Genomic DNA, 19,411 nt, shown 5'->3' with positions numbered 1-19,411 from the left:
TGGCAAAATAAAATATACTTAGTTTACATCCTGAATTTCCTCAAAATGTATTTTCTTCATTCTGCAAATCCGAATTACATGAGCCATGTCATAGGTTCTCAATCTGGATTACACATTTCGAAATTGTACTGTAATTTCGATGATAAGTGCAATTACATCATCCTTACTGCACTCAAATGAAATAAGCATTAAATTCCATAGCGTCTTTTTGATAACTGCAATTGAAAGACTTCATATTTTTCCCACATTATGATTTCAAACATTCAATGACAGAAACAGAAACACATCTGCAGATGTCAACACGCTTCTCCTTAGCTTATTCAATCTCATATATTTCATGTGAAAATGTCACATACAAATCCAGTCCATAATCACGAAATTTCCTAGAATCGAGAAAAATACCAAAATCTATTCATTCCAGATCAAATGGAAAAGTTGATGCAATGCACATCCATTCACAATATGACTCCAAATTTCAATTTTAACTAGACACGCCATTTTCTTTCGAAAGTTATGTCCAGCGCGCGAGTAAGTTTAAATTTATCTGGGCGGAGTTATGTGCGCAGTAATAATGTTGATTTGTGTAATGATGAATATGCGCTTGTGTATTTAGTTTGGAATGCGGTATACATTCATTTACGTTGTTTCTTGTAGTGTATTTTGTTTATATAATTAAGCCTTAGGTAGAATAAAAAAGAATGGGCATATAATAAATAGGTTACTGCATTTGTATGGGAAAATATGAACTCGTTTTGTCAGAAGGATATACTGCACTCCCAAGGTAGATGAGGATTGGTTATATGTTCCCCACAGTAAACATTTCCTATTATTGGATTGGGATTTCTTCCATGTGTTCCATTGCAAGCATTTCAAACTGTTCAGTTAAATAATTCATAGCATTCAATAATGGAGGTGCCTAAAAAGAATAAAAGAAGTTTTAACTTGTTTAGTTTATGTCTGAGACTCTATAAAACACTCAAAATAATACATCAATGAGCATGTTATTTTGTATAATGGGTACATACACTCAAAATAATACATCAATGAGAATGTTGTTATTTTGTATAATGCGTATATACACTCAAAATAATACATCAATGAGCATGTTATTTTGTATAATGCGTATATGCACTCAAAATAATACATCAATGAGCATGTTGTTATTTTGTATAATGCGTACATACACTCAAAATAATACATCAATGAGCATGTTATTTTGTATAATGCGTACATACACTCAAAATAATACATCAATGAGCATGTTGTTATTTTGTATAATGCGTACATACACTCAAAATAATACATCAATGAGCATGTTATTTTGTATAATGCGTATATGCACTCAAAATAATACATCAATCAGCATGTTGTTATTTTGTATAATGCGTACATACACTCAAAATAATACATCAATGAGCATGTTATTTTGTATAATGCGTACATACACTCAAAATAATACATCAATGAGCATGTTGTTATTTTGTATAATGCGTACATACACTCAAAATAATACATCAATGAGCATGTTGTTAGTTTGTATAATGCGTACATACACTCAAAATAATACATCAATGAGCATGTTGTTATTTTGTATAATGCGTACATACACTCAAAATAATACATCAATGAGCATGTTGTTAGTTTGTATAATGCGTACATACACTCAAAATAATACATCAATGAGCATGTTGTTATTTTGTATAATGCGTACATACACTCAATACATCAATGAGCATGTTGTTATTTTGTTTAATGCGTACATACACTCAAAATAATACGTCAATGAGCATGTTATTTTGTATAATACATGCATACACTCAAAATAATACATCAGTGAGCATGTTGTTAGTTTTCATAATGTATACAAAACGTTTACATCCAATTTTATTTTCATAAATGACACTCAAATAAAAATCACATATAATATTAGCAGATGATCATCCAATACTGAGTTCGTTTACAATGTTGTTTGGCAGCCACAGAATGCTTGGCTAAAAAATTATAAAAACAAAAACAAAATATTGCGAACATAGAATGTCTAACGTAATCATAAATAAAATGAATGTATGCTATTGACAACCGTGTTTACGAGTTCAAGGCTGTATTACACTCTTACTGTGATTGATAAATCATATTCTTGCAAAAGACGCACTTGGTTCTCATTTCTGTTTTTTCTTGAAAGAAGCCACGCTAGTTTGGCTTAACGGATACATGTGCGGAGTTTTTCTTTTATTTGTTTTGTATATTGATTCCAGGATTCCAAAACCTTTCGTTCAGACATGCACTGTAGTGACGTCAGGCCTAGTATTTCAGAAATTATGAGAGCTAGTAACCAATCAGGTGCCTATTCCCAAGTCTGTTCACCTCTAAAATATCGGAATTTGGCACGGCTTAGTTGATGGTTATACACATAAACCCTCAAAGCAAAAAGAGATATTAGCATCCTTTTCAAGGGGAAATAAAAGACAGTATTGTCACATATAAACTTTATGGAAAGAGTACTAATAAGGCAGATTAGTTATGGCACAGTGATTATAATACATGGGACTTTACTACTGATTGTAGCTTTTGTCTCTGTAAACGCGCCGGTTAATAATTACCTTCCTACTGCAACTACAGTGTACCCATGCGCTCAAGTATGTTTCCTAAACTAGCTAAAATAAATAAACTGATTGACAATGCACAACCGACAAGTACCGTTCTTGTTCATTTCAGTCCGGATCGCACTACGAGGCAAACAAACTGTTCCCATTACACTCAAGTGTTTTTCGAAGGCGGCTTGTAATTGCACATCCTACATTCGACAAAGGCGGCATCTCCACGCTTAAGTTCCAATCATATGTATGTAACCAAATAATTCTAATGATCGTCTTCTTTTACTGTTTTATGATTGCATTGTTTTAAAATCCCATTAACGAAGTCTTCACTTAACCTTTCCCTAAGATTATTTCGTCTGCTAAAAAGAAGTCCATTTTTAGACATAGACGTTTATGTCATTCTGCAGTTACCATCATAAATATACACGTCATCAACCAAGATCTCAAAATCTCCTGTGTAACTTTCTCTCTTTCCTTGAATCGCCACCCTGAATTCATACATCCTGGAAGGAAGGTCCACTGCAACCCATGTCCAAGTACTCATTCTAGATTCTCTAGTGGTCCACATCGCATCACCGTACACATGCATGTTACCAAACTCAACCCGCAACATGACGGACAATGAGCCAGAAAAACGGGGGTAGATTTTGTAATGCATGTTAAAGCAGTGTGGAATGCTGTCATTGATTGTTTTGGAAAGGAAAGTGGCCTTATCTCCTCTAGCGATTCGAGATCCTCCAAACTCAAGGTAGTACCCTGTAATATTCATGATTCCGTTAGAAAGGTACACGTCAACATAGTACCCTGTGACAATCATTATTCCGTTAGAAAGTTACACGTCAAAATAGTACCCTGTGTCAATCATCATTCCGTTAGAAGGTTACACATTAAGTTGTAACGTGTAATAGCCATTCCGTTAGAAAGTTATACGTCAAGATAGTACCATGTACTAGTCGTCATTCTGTTAGAAAGTTACAACAAGGTAGTAACCTGTAATAATCATTCCGTTAGAAAGTTACACGTTAAGATAGTACCCAGTAATAGTCATTCCGTTAGAAAGTTACGCATCAAGGTAGTGACCTGTAATAGTCATTCCGTTAGAAAGTTACAGGTCAAGATTGTACCTTGTAATAGTCATTCCGTAGGAAACTTACACGTCAAGGTAGTAACCTGTAATAATCATCATTCCGTTAGAATGTTACACCTCAAGATAGTACCCTGTAATAGTCATTCCGTTAGAAAGTTACATATCAAGGTAGTAACCTGTAATAGTCATCAAACCGTTAGAAAGTTTCACGTCAAGATTGTACTCTGGAATAGTCATTCCGTTAGAAAGTTATACATCAGTATAGTACCCTGTAATAGTCGTCATTCTGTTAAAAAATTATACATCAAGGTAGTAGCCTGCAATAGTCATCATTCCGTTAGAAAGTTACACGTGAAGATAGTACCCAGTAATAGTCATCATTCCGTTAGAAAATTACACGTCAAGATAGTATCTTGTAATATTCATCATTCCGTTAGAAAGTAACACATCAAGGTGTAACCTGTAATAGTCGTCATTCCGTTAGAAAGTTACACATCAAGGTGTGTAGTAACCTGTAATAGTTATTCCGTTAGAAAGTTACAAGTCAATATAATATCTTGTAATAGTTATTCCGTTAGAAATTTACACGCCAATATAGTACCTTGTAATAATCGTTCCGTTAGAAAGTTGCACACCAAGATTGTAACCTATAATAATAATCATTCCGTTAGAATATTACAAATCATGATAGTACCGTGTAATAGTTATTCCGTTAGAAAGTTACACATCAAGGTAGTAACCTGTAATAGTAATCAATCCGTTAGATTGTTGATCTTGTTGTTGTGGGGTTTAACGCCATTTTTCAGCACACGATAGGCTATACATGGCGGCCAGTATTAATGGTGGAGGAAGAACCCGGGAAAACACCGGAAAGAACCACCGACCAACGAGAAGCTACTAGCAAGCTTTCTCACATACCCACACTGACTGAATCTGAGATTCGAACCAGCGCAGACAGAGGTGAGATGGCAGTGATCCATAACGGAGAGCGCTTTAGACCACTCGGGGCCCCCAATCCGTTAGAAAGTTACACATCTAGGTAGTAACCTGTAATAGTCATTCCGTTAGAAAGTTACACATCAAGGTAGTAACCTGTAATAGTCATCATTCCGTTAGAAAGTTTCACGTCAAGTTAGTACCGTGTAATAGTCTTCATTCCGTTAGAAAGTTACACATCTAGATAGTAACCTGTAATATTCATCATTCTGTTAGAAAGTTATACGTGAAGATAGTACCCTGTAATAGTCGTCATTCCGTTAGAAAGTTACACATCAAAGTATTAACCCGTAATAGCCATTCCAATACAAAGTTACACATCAAGATAGTACCCTGGAATAGTCATCATTCCAAACGTTACAGGTCAAAATAGTACCGTTTAACAGTCATCATTCCGTTAGAAAGCTACACGTCAAGATAGTACCCTGTAATAGTCTTCATTCCGTTAGAATGATACAAGAAACGATTCGAGAAGTCTACCACACTTAATTATAATGTTTAATACTTGAGTCCTACATTTCGAATTCTACCACACATATTTGTACTGTTTAATACATCAGTCTTACATGTCAAATTATACCACACTTATTTTTATTGTTCAATACTTGAAACCTCCATTTCGAATTCTGACCACACTTATTGTTTACTGTTTAACGCTGGAGTTCTGCCTTTTGAATTCTACCACACATAATTGTATTGTTTAATACCCGAGTCATACATATCGAATTCAATTCTGGAGTTCTGCATTTTGAATTCTAACACACTTAAATAATACCGTTTAATACAGGATTCCAATTTCGAATGATATCACACTTAATTATACTGTTTAATATTTGAGTCCTGCATGCAGAATGCACGAAAATAAAGGGAAGGAAAAAAGGAAGGAAAACCCCAAGAAAAGTAGCAAGGCTAAGTTAATAAGCTTTGCATAATTATAAAATAGGATACATAGAAAAGAGAAAATATACAACAACAAGCTTTGTAAAACAAGTGACTAAATTTCGTACCACTCCAAGATGACTTTGGAATGACCTTGTATCCATCCACTGTATCAGTGCTCTGCAGAACCCAATCTAGATAATCATCCGTTGCCTGTTGATACTGACAAAGAGTACCGTCATCAAAGGAACACCGAAAAACATCTTGATCTGTATTAAAAAATACGTTTATTGTCAGAATACAAAAATCTCTTTAAATGACCCTTTACATTCAAGTTTCTTTTCTTATGTCTTATTTTTATTTATTTATTTATTTATTTACTTGGATCTGTGCGAAGTAATAGGATTTTGATTTAAAATCAAAACACGAAAAAACAAAAAAGTAAATAACAATGCACATTATTGACGTCTGAATGTAGTTTCCAACTGATACCCCAAACTCATTTAAATCTACAGCAGGATTTTATTGAATCGCTTTGAAAAATCATAACTTCAACTCTTCCGGGACAGGTATCTTTTTCAGTTTCAAATACACATGAGCTATTACATGCAGTTATCTATGTTACAGTTTGTTCGAGTATGTGTAGACTTCAATTTTATATTATTACACATTATGATTCTGACAATGTAAGACTAACGGAGACAAAAATGAGCATTTATAATAAATAAATTTATTATATGCTCATTTTTTTCTCTGTTAACTTTACTTTGTCAGAATCGTGCAGTATTTTACGATATTGCACACCTTCATATTGCATAAAGGAACTGATTTCTATTGTAAACAAGCAATGGACGCAGACGCCAGCACTTTTGATTTGTAAACAAACCACGTGAACTCGCGTAGTAGGCGCTTTACGTTTAGGTTGAAGAAATTAGTTTCTGAATTAGGTAAAGCAAATTATCGTGGACTGACACACACCAGCTGCTTTGGCACATTCCGCGTTAACTTTTTTGATACAATGTTTCGGATTTAAGCTAGCTATACAGTAGACGCAAGAAAGGGTTCTTACAAATAACATACAAGTGACAAGGCATACACTGTCTTCTTTAGCTGGTAATAAGAACGGCAAAATAATATACACACAGTTTTACATCCTGAATTTCCTCACAATGTACTTTCTTAGTAACGGAAATCCGAATTACAAAAGCCATGTCATAGGTTCTCAATCTTGATTACACATATCGAAATTGTACTGTAACTTCGAATGTAAATGCAATTACATCCTCCTTATATACTCAAAATGAAATAAGCATTAACATCCATAGCGTCATTTTGATAATTCAATTGGAAACCTTCATATTTTTCCCACATTACGATTTCAAACATTCAATGACAGAAACAGAAACACATTTGCAGATGTCAACACGCTCCATCCTAGCTTCTTCAATCCAATGTACTTCATGTAGAATTGTTACATATAAATCCAGTCCATAATCACGAAATTTCGTAGAATCGACAAAAATACCAAAATCTATTCATTCCATATCAAATGGAAAACTTGCTGTAATGCGCATTCATTCACAATACGACTCCAAATTTCAATTTTAAGTAGACAAAAACGCAATTTTCTTTCGAAACTTATGTCTAGCGCGTGACTAAGTTCAAATTTATCTGGGCGGAGTTATGTGCGCATTAATAATGTTGTTGTTGTATAATGATGAATCTGCTCTTGTGTATTTAGTTTGGAATAAGGCATACATACCTTGACATTGTTTCTTGTAGTGTACTTTGTTCTTTTTATAATTAAGTCTTAGGTAGAATAAGAAAATGAGCATGTAATAAAAAGGTTACTGCATTTGTTTGGGAAAATATGAACTCGTTTTGTCGGATGGATATACTTCACTCCCATGGTTGTTCAGTATTACATCCGAAAAACTCGTTCATATTTTCCCACACAAATGCAGTAACCTATAATTATATGTCAGGATCTAAAAGATTATTTTTCAAAATTGATATATGTTGTGTATCCTTTATACCAATATAATTATATGTATGTCTGTTTGTCTCTATTTTTTCTTATTTTACTGGGGGAGGGTCTTGACATTGTTCACAGTTTCTTCCAGCTGCATTTCTAACTGTTGTTCGGATTGAAGTAGACTTGTGTCAGAAAGCTTGTGCCTTTAATATGGTTTTCTCTACTATTTCATCCGCTCAAAAGTTTTTAAAAAATCTTTATATATATAATAAACCACCCCCATCATGAGTCAAAAGGCTCTATAAATAAATCGGTTGTTGGTTCTTATCAATTGCATCCATGTTTTAACTAATACCTTGCGCATTCATTGATCCCAGATTCCGTCATCAAATATACCATTACTTCCGTTGAATTTTTATATTTAGATACTGTTATATGCTTGAAGAACAAATTACGTGGATAACTGTGCATCCGCACTTGTCAAACCTACGAAGATTACTGTAAAAAGTACTGTAGCGCAGATTGGACATATTGAACAGTTTCTACCCTCATTAAATATGCGGCTGCACAATGAGGCTATATGTATTGTGCACACCACAATATTCATAACGCACGTTTCCTTTCATCATTAAACGGCTGGTACAAACAAAATCACATAACCTGATAAGTGAGAACTGTGAGAAGCTAGAGTAATACAAAAATGAAGGAAAAAAAAGATTCTAACATCACAAATACAAGTCCTTCGATCAGAGATTTAAATGGGATAAAGGCAGTATATACGAATTTTTTACTTATATTAATTTTATGTGGACCACGTGGAAGATTATTTCATGATAAATTTGCTATCTCTTCTGGTAAAAATATCACTAACATAATAATTATAATATTGATAATAATAATAATATTACTACTACTACTACTAATAATAATAATACTTATTCTTCTTCTTCTTATTATTATTATTATTATTATTACTATTATTATTATTATTATTTACCTGCACAGGAAGAAGACTCGATAAATACATCATCTAAAGCCACACCAACATTTGTCTTTATCCCAAGGGTCACAACAAACGTCACATGAGTTACATTTGCTGGCAGGTTAGTCTTGGATCTCCTCCAAGTACTGAATTCGGATCTCATCACCCATAACAATTCCGCTTCCTCCAGTAAACCTGTCTCGTTATAATCACCTCTGTGTCCATATACGCTGAGTACAAGATCTGACCAGCCAGAAAACATGAAGGCGAACCTCAAGCACTTTTGCCAATCTCCGGAAATTGGAGGAGACAATAATACTGCTTGGTTGTTGTTACAAGTTTGCCCCGATGAAACTTCGGCGAAAACGTAATGACCTATGAGAAGAGATGACCATGTGTTTCACTGAGAATGGAAACCAAAACCTTCCATTTTTAAATTAATGACAAGAGATGAAAGTTAAAAGGGAAAGCTCCATAGACTTCTTTAATTTAGCTATTTATTCCTCACTTCTGATATGCAGATAGCTTTAAACTAGTATGGTGGTCCTCCTTTTGGCAGGAACCGAAAATTGAATGTCAAAGAATATTATTTCAGGATTCCACTTGTTGATACTTTACTTCATGACTACAATAATTCTGCATCATGTATGCCAGCTGAGTTCAAGTCTTTACGGGTCACCTATGTCAAATGAGTTCAAATCTTTATGTATCACGTACCGTTAACACCGTTTGTCGTTGCATCGACAGAAGGTTTTATGTCCGAGCTAAATCCCCCTGGTCGCCTTGTCCACAGAAACGAACCATTAGACATTTCCAGGTAGCCACATATATTGACAGATTCGAAGTCACATGAAACATTCAGAACTACAACGAAATTGAGACAGGTACAATTGTATCTGAAACATTAACATTGGGTGAGACTGCATGGAGAAACTGCTAGAGAAAAAGAACAAAAACATCTTTATCAAATGTTATTCATTGTAATTTTTAAAAATATCATATCGGTTTGGGCTAGTTGGACGCACGCGATTCATGTTTTCGACCTTCATTAAACATCAACATTGTACATGCTCCTGAGGTACAGATATTTGTAGTTTCAGTTTTCTTAGATACATGGTATACAATACAAGCATATGTGCAATTTGCAAACGGACGATGAAGCTCACTAAAAAGACATTGAACCCTTGTCCTTCGGCAATCGTTAATACACATCAAACAGTGCGTAATACCTGCGTGCAATTTGGTAATTATCTTTCATAAATCATGATCGAAAAGAGTGCCCCAAGGTCTGGAGGAAAATATATTATACAGCACAAAGAGTCCTTCGCCAAATCACGTGTTTTACTTTATTCATTTATTTACATGAATGACCCAAACTGAGCTGAAACGTCATTCAAATATTACCGATGTATCCCATTACACTGTCTATCCAATCGAGATAGGAAGCGACATCAGTGTACACTCCTGGCAACCCGGGCTGACCACATTTTTCTCCCCAGCTTGTGACTCCAGTCAGAACCCACCTGTTGTCTTCAATCTGGCACATTAATGGACCACCACTGTCGCCCTTAAAGGACGAGAAGAATACAACTCGTCAAGGGGGGAAAAAATAACTAGTAACGAAAACAATTAAACTCGTCACGAGGAGAATATAAGAAGTCGCAAGAAAATAAAACTCGTCATGAGAAAAATATAGATAGTCCCGAGGACAATAAAACTCGTCATGAATATAGGATATATTAATGTCTGTTGTAATAATTTTATAAGACCATATCTGATGTTCTCAGTTTTGCATTTACATTTGTATGCATGTGAACCCATCGGCTGTGCAAGATACCAACGGAAGCTAATGCTAGAAGATGATCCTGTGGGGACAAAAGACTGTCCAATATCAATAACCCACAAAACCTCTGTTATAACACTACTTGTATACATGAGTTTGAGATTGTTTATGCACATCATGATTTACATGAACGCATGCGTGGTAAAGAGATAGGCTCACACACACACAATAGATGAATTCTGTCAGGTGTATAATATTGATTATGGCTATACTTTCTGTGCAAATGCAGAACTATGATTATTTATCGCCATACACTATATCTAATTTTATTTGTAGCAGAGTTGTTATTTTATACAGACTAGGTCTAATTTTCCCTCTAGCAGAGCTGGTATTTTATATTGACTGTGGATACAATTTTCTCTCTATTTTATGTTAATTGTGGCAAAACTTTATTAAAAAAAGAAACAATTACCGCAACATATATCAGTGGTGAAAAATTCAAAGATTGATGCGCATAGTAGTTTTGAGTGCATCAAACTGTGGAATTATTTTGTCCGATTAGTGGAGTTGCTCGCCGTTGCAGGAAAAATTAAATCGTTGTTTCACTCAAATTCATCACACAGATTTGTTAAAGAGGTCCAAAAAGATGTATGACATTTCGAACACTTAACTGGAGCGTATTGATAAATTAATCAACTTAGGAATTATTTTGGAGCAGCAACGATGTAACTTTGTGAATATTATTAGAAAGTCCTGCATTGACATTATTTGATATCGTGCAATGAAAAATGAAGTCGCTGACGTTGACGAGATCATCCAAAGCGAATGAATACTGCAACGATGTATATAGTAGCCTAAGTAGTGGAGATCATTGAGAATAAATTAATTAAAAATTTACCTTTACCATTAATATCTTGAATCACCGTTTATACAGTCTGTGTTGCTGTGACAAATGTTTCGATAATGAAGAGTTTAAGTAAATGGGGTAATGCTACGGGTTTCACGAAAAGGTATTAACTTGTGAAAACTACTGAGTTAATATACAAGCAGTGCAGGACATTTCACGTCATGGTGTATCATGGTAAAGCTGGCGGTACAATACTTTCTAATCGCATGGATCAAAGTGTAGTGATTTGACCGAATACTGCATAGAACAAACATGAATTTGAACATAGAGATCTTTCCTTGGTTGACGCGGCCTGATGAAAAAGTTTGTTTACAACGCACTACTGAGAATTTAGAAATTACTAACATAGATGATTTTTTTTTCTTCTTTACAGCAAAATCCCGTACAACGAAACACTGCGAGTATCTTTACAGCAAAATCCCGTACAATGAAACACTGCGACTATCTTTACAACTCCTTATATCTGACGAGGATCACATATGACTGAAGTTACGTGCACCATCAATCGAAAACATACATAATAAATATTAGGAAAATACAGATGATTATTTCTTTTAAAGAATAAAATTTGAACATTGTTATATATATTTATTTTTATTGTGTTTTTGCCCTTTGTCCGTGACTGAAAGTTGAGCTCTGGCCTATCTCACATTTGTCACTTTTTAAAGATATTTACTTCGATTTAAGCTCAAGGCTTAATCTTATTTACGAACTTAAATTGTTCTTGCTTACAATTTGATGGAATTTTCCATTTAATATGACTCACTTCCTGGTCATAATTTGATGGAATGTTCCATTTAAAATGACCCATTTCCTGGTATTTTTACTGTCTTTTAGGTCAAGTGAAATTAGTATATACAGAAATAGATCAGCAAACATATTCATTCATACTTTAAGTTCAGTCTGTGGAATCATTTACTGTCGTAATAACATAATTTGACAGGAATGACTTATTTAAAAAGTAATTGGAATTACGAAGTGTTCATTGACTTTTTGGACTAAAACACTTCTTTCGGATTATTGTGAATTTATTCAGAGACATTCTGGATTATATCACTGTAATACATAAAGACTATTGGTATATCGGAACATTCAAAACTATTGGCATATCAGCAGAATCAATATTGGAATTCATTTGGAACATTCTAAACTGTATTACACATAAACGAGTGTCGCTGTTAACAAAAGCTATTTATCCGCTTGCGCTATCCACACATGTACAAAACAAAAATTCATCTGAGTAGACACAGATAACATGCTTATTGATGAGCATTATAAATGGTACAGAGTTGTTATTTCATTATGTATGAATACAGAGTATTTTCTGGTTGATTAACGGACGCAGTAAACACAATGGTAAGAAAGTTCCATGCTTGCATTTATTGAACATACAACAGTTATTTGACGACATAGGCTTCCGTGGTAAAATCGAGCAAAAACAGCACGGTACAATTATGCCAGAAACTGGCAAAATATTTTAAAGTTTACTGCGGTGCAAGGAAAAATGAAACTGCAGTATATCATCTATGCTGGCTTTGTTAAATGTTCTAGTGAAAGATTCCAACAACCAAACAAATACACTCCAAGTTGCGGAACAAGTCCCTTGCGGATTTTGTTACATTGTTCGCAGATATGACGGGTAAACTGAGCCACCAATGGTATATAGCGCCCTGGACGGTGAAATGTATCAGAAAACAACTCTGTTAGCCCGCAGACATGATGATGACCCGTGATGGTATTAATATGTCGTCTGAGGCCACTCACTGCTGGATATAAGATTGCGCCTTTAGTTCCACTGACTTCAAAGTTTATGCCACTATCACATCACTAGCGCGTATAGAGGAGCTGTGCACAACGCATGCGATTTGCGGTTGCTCATAACACCAGACAAATTAAAACTTCTTTGGCGTTTCATACTCTGAGTTGGTATGACGCCACGTGACAATGTAAGCAGTATCAACAAAGGCAGCAATAAGCTTGATTTCAAACAATATGGAAAAGAATATATGACGTTTAGGCTGGGACAACTGCAAATTATGGACTCGTTCCAGTTTTTAAATTCGCCACTAGACAAGATAGCCAATAACCTCGCGGTGGAAGGCAATGATCGCTTTGTGATCACTCGCCAATATGACATTGATTCCCCTAATGAAATTGAAAAGGCCAGCCTGCTCATTCGTAAGGTTATCTACCCTTATGATTACATGAGCGACAGCGAAATGTTTTCAGAAACTTAGTTTCTACCAGTCGAGGACATTTATTCATCCCTGTCTCGGGAAAACCTTACATCGGGCTTTGAACAAACGTTCAAACCGCTGATTAAACCAACAAAAGAGAACTGTGACCAAGACCACGGAAGTTGCGAAACATATAAAGACAGTCGCTAAAACCACCGCAGAGATGATGGAAACATAAGAAAAACCTGGTCTAATTATGAGCATGCGTGTAAAATTAGCAGAAATACAAGAAAGGTAAGACAATTTAGAAGAGGAAGCTGAACAGACAAACAAGTACAGCAACTGATTGAGGGTAATACAAAACTGATTTTTGTCATGATTCTAAGAAGTAAACAAGATACTTACTTGGATGTGAATTCATGACCTGAGTTTTCCCTAGGAAAATCTTGTCTTAGGTCGGGTGAAATTAGAACATATAGCATTTCTTAAACAATTATTCATTTTGTTTCTTCATATCATTCTTTGGCAATCTATGATCAGAGTTTGCAGTTGTGTTCACATATATATAAAAGTGTTATGACTCTATGGTTTAAAGTAAGTAACAGACCCCGGCGTTTTCACATGGCAATGCAATGATTTCATGCTGGCTTCGAGTTGATATTGGCTCGTTAGGGTGGTCCCAACTGTTGATTTCTATTTGACCCTTACTAAGATTATATCTCAGTGTATACAAGGGTTACTTACAACAGCGTTCCAGGTGGCGCCACTATGGGTGGAAATCATAAACTAGTTTTTCGCGAGGAATCCCTCAAATGTCAGCGATTCTACTGCTTGTTGATTAAAACAACCCCATGCAATTCTCCTTAGATTTTGTCATCATAAAAATAACATTATAGTAAACTTAAAATGATCCTGCTATACAATTTATTATTAGCCATGTATGATGTTGAAAACTTTAAGGGCAACATCCATCTTCAAACACATTACATAAGATTCTTAACCACAGAGGCTAGTGTTAAGTATGACTTCGTTAGCACCATTTTATAGTTAACTCTTACAGTATATTTGTCAAGATTTATCCGGTTTTGCATTTGATATATATTTCTCCCGTGTCATTAACATGGCTGCACGTACGAGGGAATGGGGACATTTCTCCATAATTAATTCATTTTGTGCAATGAGATCGAAAATGTGATTACTAAAATTCTGAAGAGATTCGACATGTTGCTTAATTCTATATAGAATTCCATTTTTATTATTGCCAAACATTTATCTTAAACTAAAGGTGTAATTCCTGGTATATACTTACAACATTTTGCTCCCCTGTTATATTAAGCTGATCAAAAACCCTGCCACATTATATTTCCCCAATATTGAAGATAATCCATATGTACCTTGCACGCATCGATGCCACCATCTTTGTAACCTGCACAAAACATGGAGTCTTTAACCTTGCTTGAGTACACCTTTCTGCAATCGGACTCTATCCATATCTTCGTCCTAGCATGATGAAGATATTCCGGAGCAGCAGCTGTGTAATAGTCTGATAAAGAAAAGAAAAAAAGAGCCAACAGATGAAACAACTGAAGTGTACAAAATGTACTCTTTATTTTGATATTTTACTTACTTTTAGCAAAGGACAAAATTAAATTGCAGTTGCCTAATAGTACTTTATGACAAACGTTCGTGAAGTTTGCTTTCATTTACTTACCACATACGTGATTTTGTTTTCTTCTGGACTGACCTATTGGTATGTATGGTTAGGTTTATAAGCATGGTAGACTGGTCTTCAGAGCACGGACTTGTTTACAGAACATGGATTAATCAACAAAACATGGACTAGTCTAGAGAACATGGATGAGTCAACAAAACATGGACTAGTCTACAGAACACGGATGAGTCAACAAAACATGGACTAGTCTACAGAACACGGATGAGTCAACAAACATGGACTAATCTACAGAACAAGGATGAGTCAACAAAACATGGACTAGTCTAGAGAACATGGATGAGTCAACAAAACATGGACTAGTCTAGAGAACATGCACAATGCTCTTTGTACAAAATTCGACACGTGTAAGATTTTTAATTTATCACATAGTAGGTAGAGTTTTCCTATATTATGTGCAGTTTCATATTTTTTATATCACCACACGTTAAAATATCACTTTATGTGATTCTGATTGGTCTAAATAAGCCCATGAAATTATTGTGCAGTATTCTCTTTACTGATTGGCTGCAATTGTGGCAAAAAATTGTAAACCCCGCCTCCTAGAATTGTTTGTTTTCAATGGACATTTTTGGCCGCCATTGTTCGAATTGACTCGCGAAAAGGAATTGGGGAAAAATAGTCCCGTCAACTTCAATATGAAAACTGATATAAACCACAAGATAATAACAAGTAAAACAATGGGTATTGCTTGTGTGGGGTGAGGGTTGAGGAAGGCGGTATATCTGTAGTATGTAATCCACCCTATATACAAGCGTGGTTTAAATATTAACTTACAGAAGTAATTAAACTCACCTCTGTTCACAGAAGAATGTGGACATAAACCAGTCTCCAAACTCACAGAAGTTTGTCCAACCACGGCATATTTACCCGGTAAATATCTGAATTTTATGCATTTCCGAGTCAAAATTAAATTTGTTTACATATTCTGTAGTCTATTGTTCCGAATCTAACTATAGATATATTCGGCCACAATCACGTTACAGTAAATATGGGAATTTCTGCATCCAGTAAACCTTCTTGCACATGAATATCGCAATATCAATGTAATGTTTTGTTGTGAAAGTGACACTTTAAGGTTATGTAAACAGGGATCGTCAACAGTACAGATAGTGCTACAAAAGATGCAACATCAGACACATTGGACATTCTGTGCCGAAAAATGATATTGTCTGTTCAAAATATTGTTCATTTGGAAGGACGCTTGTTCTTTGATTTACAGTTTATAAGAAAAGTATAATCTACTTTAAAATATCAATATTAGTTCAACTTTGGTTGGGACTATTTTTGTATGCACAACCAATGAAAGGGGCAACGTCTGTCATATTATTCGTTCTTCTTTCCATCTCAATAATTTCCACTGAAATAAACACTATGTGATAAAAAGAATCTCAAAACTCGTTGAATAATGTCCAGGCTTGGGCAGCAAAATCTGAACATTATTCAACTCGTTTCATAAATTCAATATTAAATCATTACCCATTTGAGATCTTCTATCACTAAGATGAAACAAACTGATGTAATATTTTAAGATCATTTTATACTTTTGTTTTATCTCATAATCTTTTAGGATAAAATATAGAGGTACTAGCTATTGCCCGTCTATGACAAAGGTGATATATTTTTAATTTAAAGATAAATCAATGAAAAGCAAAACTATTAAAAAATTTGGGATAAAGAAGATTAAAAGAAATTTTGAACATAAAAATAGTTTCAAAAATGACAAAAAATTTCGAATACCACCGCGAGTTTCGAATCGCAGAGACCTCTTTCTTGGCAGCCGGGACGTACAAACAGATGTGGGTATATATATATATATATATATATATATATATATATATATATATATATATATATATATATTCATAAGAGGTCTATATCAAGTGCATATATTTGTTTAGGACAAAATATAGACATATGTCAGCATTAACGTGCAGAATCATTCGGTACATCTGAAAATTGATGTTTCAAATGTCTGATAACTCATTGTACCAGTCGCTTATTCGTAGAATACGTCCATGAATTTAGAGGGATGACCGGGTCATGATTTGGTTAGTTATACGGCGGTCCTATATAGACGAATTGCCAGGTCATACTTTGTTTAGTTTATTGTTAAAGCCATACATGGAAGATGCTTCGTTACGTATTCCAGATGACAATATTCGGAGACAATTTTCTTTATTCTTGTCCGGTGTAATGCTCTTAATTCGAAATAATTTAAACCATAACCTCTTGATTTACTTCAAGCAGAATTACACTGCAGTCAGTTTTCTTTTATCAACTTTATACATATAGAAATAATAGGTCAACCATTTTATCACAACTATTGAAAGTTAGTTATATAAATGGTACCAACCTTTCAGATCAGTTATTCCCCACCCAGCGATGTAACACAGGGTAGAGTTTGTGAAGTGTCGTCTATCCCAGGGAAGGCATACTGGACGGACATTATAATTTATCACCAGGGGTCGCTGCAATCTGAGTAATGCCAAATCAGCATTATATATAAATTCATAGTCAGGGTGCATAACTATCTCTGTTACACCAACTGCGTAACTATCGTCCGTTATAAGATTGTTTGTGCCAACGATTACACTTGCAAGATGGGTAGAGTCTTGTAACCTATTAAACAAATAAACAGATGTTGTACCTACCCTTGTTAACATTCGTCTAAGCAAACCATCAAAAGTCACAACACACAGAACTTATATACGTGGAATTAAATTGCATATTACACACATATGTCCTGAAAAAAAAAAGTTTGAATAATTTGTATTGCAAAAATTACTTTTCATTTAAATTAAACATTTTAACGCTTTTTCTATTATCACGTACATAGCAAGGGTTTGTGTAGTGAATACATTGCGTTTGATTTAAAGGTTTGTATTGAAAGGAAGTCTGTCACAAGATATTAATTGAAAGGACGTCTTTCACAAGACATAATTCGAAAGGCCGTCTGTCACAAGACATTAATTGAAAGTACGTATGTCACAAGACATTATTTGACAGTACGTCTGTCACAAGACATAATTCGAAAGGACGTCTGTCACAAGACATAATTCGAAGGGACGTCTGTCACAAGATATTAATTGAAAGTACGTCTGTCACAAGACATTAATTGAAAGTACGTCTGTCACAAAACATTAACTGAAAGTACGTCTGTCACAAGACATACTTCGAAAGTACGTCTGTCACAAGACATAATTCGAAAGGAAGTCTGTCACAAGACATTAACTGAAAGGACGTCTGTCACAAGACATTAATTGAAAGTACGTCTGTCACAAGTCATAATTCGAAAGGAAGTCTGTCACAAGACATTAACTGAAAGGACGTCTGTCACAAGACATTAATTGAAAGGACGTCTGTCACAAGACATAATTCGAAAGGACGTCTGTCACAAGATATTAATTTTGTTTCAATTAGAAATGACATCTTGATGACTGGCATTAAAGCGCACACAGATTAATACTAGTCTCACATGGTTTCCACTGTGAAACAAAAAGACATGATACTGAAAACGTAGACAGGTTAATATCAGTCTTATATGGTTTCCATCTTCAGACTCGAACACATGATAATGAAAACGTAGACAGATTAATATCAGCTTTGCATAGTTTCCACTTAGCTACGATGTCGTAGCCTCAACTTGTCCACGAGGTAGGAGTTAGGGTACTAATATTAGTAATAAGTTTCCACTGTGGAAATAAAAGGTATTTCATTAGGGACTTTATTAAGGAAAGCAGTCAACGTACGATTCCATACAATGCCCAGCTGTAGCAACCCATTGATTCGATATCAATGTTCCGCCGCACGTAACCTTTTCGCCAGCACGTATTGCAACTACCCATGGCCATTCTCCAGGGGTGGAGCGGTCTCCACCCACAACACGCCCCTTCCTGATGCTTATACTTTTGGTTCCGCAACCTGAAATGTAATTTTGATAAGTATCATTGACAATAGCTATAAATAATCTAAAATACGTAATATTTCGACTTTTGAAAAGAGATTGAAACTTTGCCACAAAATAAAATATTTCCTAAAATGAAGATCAATAATTTAAATAAAATGAGGGCGAATTTTAAAGGTGTTGCCAGACTCAATTAAATGAAGGAAAATATGACCTTGTCGGTATGAGAAGTTGCTGTATGCAATACTAAAGTTGAAAAATCCGTTTTATGTTAAATAAAGAAAATTATTTTGACAGGATATTGCATTGAAAATCACCTGCATTTGTCTTTTTGTAGATAAAAAACCATGGTAACTTCAAAGTACAATTGTGTCTGAAGTTTCAATTAGAAA

At 34.8% G+C, this 19,411-nt stretch overlaps 1 protein-coding gene across 1 annotated transcript in view; it reads right to left on the bottom strand.

The window, feature by feature from the left end:
• Positions 1–935: 935 nt before the first annotated feature.
• The window catches only part of LOC149777213 (uncharacterized), an 89,278-nt gene continuing 70,802 nt past the window's right edge, over positions 936–19,411 (bottom strand). Inside the window, exons 18-25 of the mRNA XM_089941384.1 lie at positions 18,865–19,036; positions 17,469–17,734; positions 14,778–14,926; positions 9,921–10,083; positions 9,234–9,380; positions 8,532–8,891; positions 5,688–5,828; positions 936–3,353 (exon numbers count right to left, since the gene is read on the bottom strand). Of these exons, the coding sequence (XP_089797510.1) occupies positions 2,989–3,353; positions 5,688–5,828; positions 8,532–8,891; positions 9,234–9,380; positions 9,921–10,083; positions 14,778–14,926; positions 17,469–17,734; positions 18,865–19,036 (1,763 nt within the window). The 3' untranslated portion in view covers positions 936–2,988. The remainder of the gene's footprint in view (positions 3,354–5,687; positions 5,829–8,531; positions 8,892–9,233; positions 9,381–9,920; positions 10,084–14,777; positions 14,927–17,468; positions 17,735–18,864; positions 19,037–19,411) is intronic.

This window comes from Sinohyriopsis cumingii, chromosome 18 (genome assembly GCF_028554795.1).
Source record: "Sinohyriopsis cumingii isolate HCF-2022 chromosome 18, ASM2855479v2, whole genome shotgun sequence".
NCBI lineage: Eukaryota > Metazoa > Mollusca > Bivalvia > Unionida > Unionidae > Sinohyriopsis > Sinohyriopsis cumingii.
The sequence above is the reverse complement of the archived record's forward strand: the minus strand, read 5'-3'. Positions and strand labels throughout refer to the sequence as shown.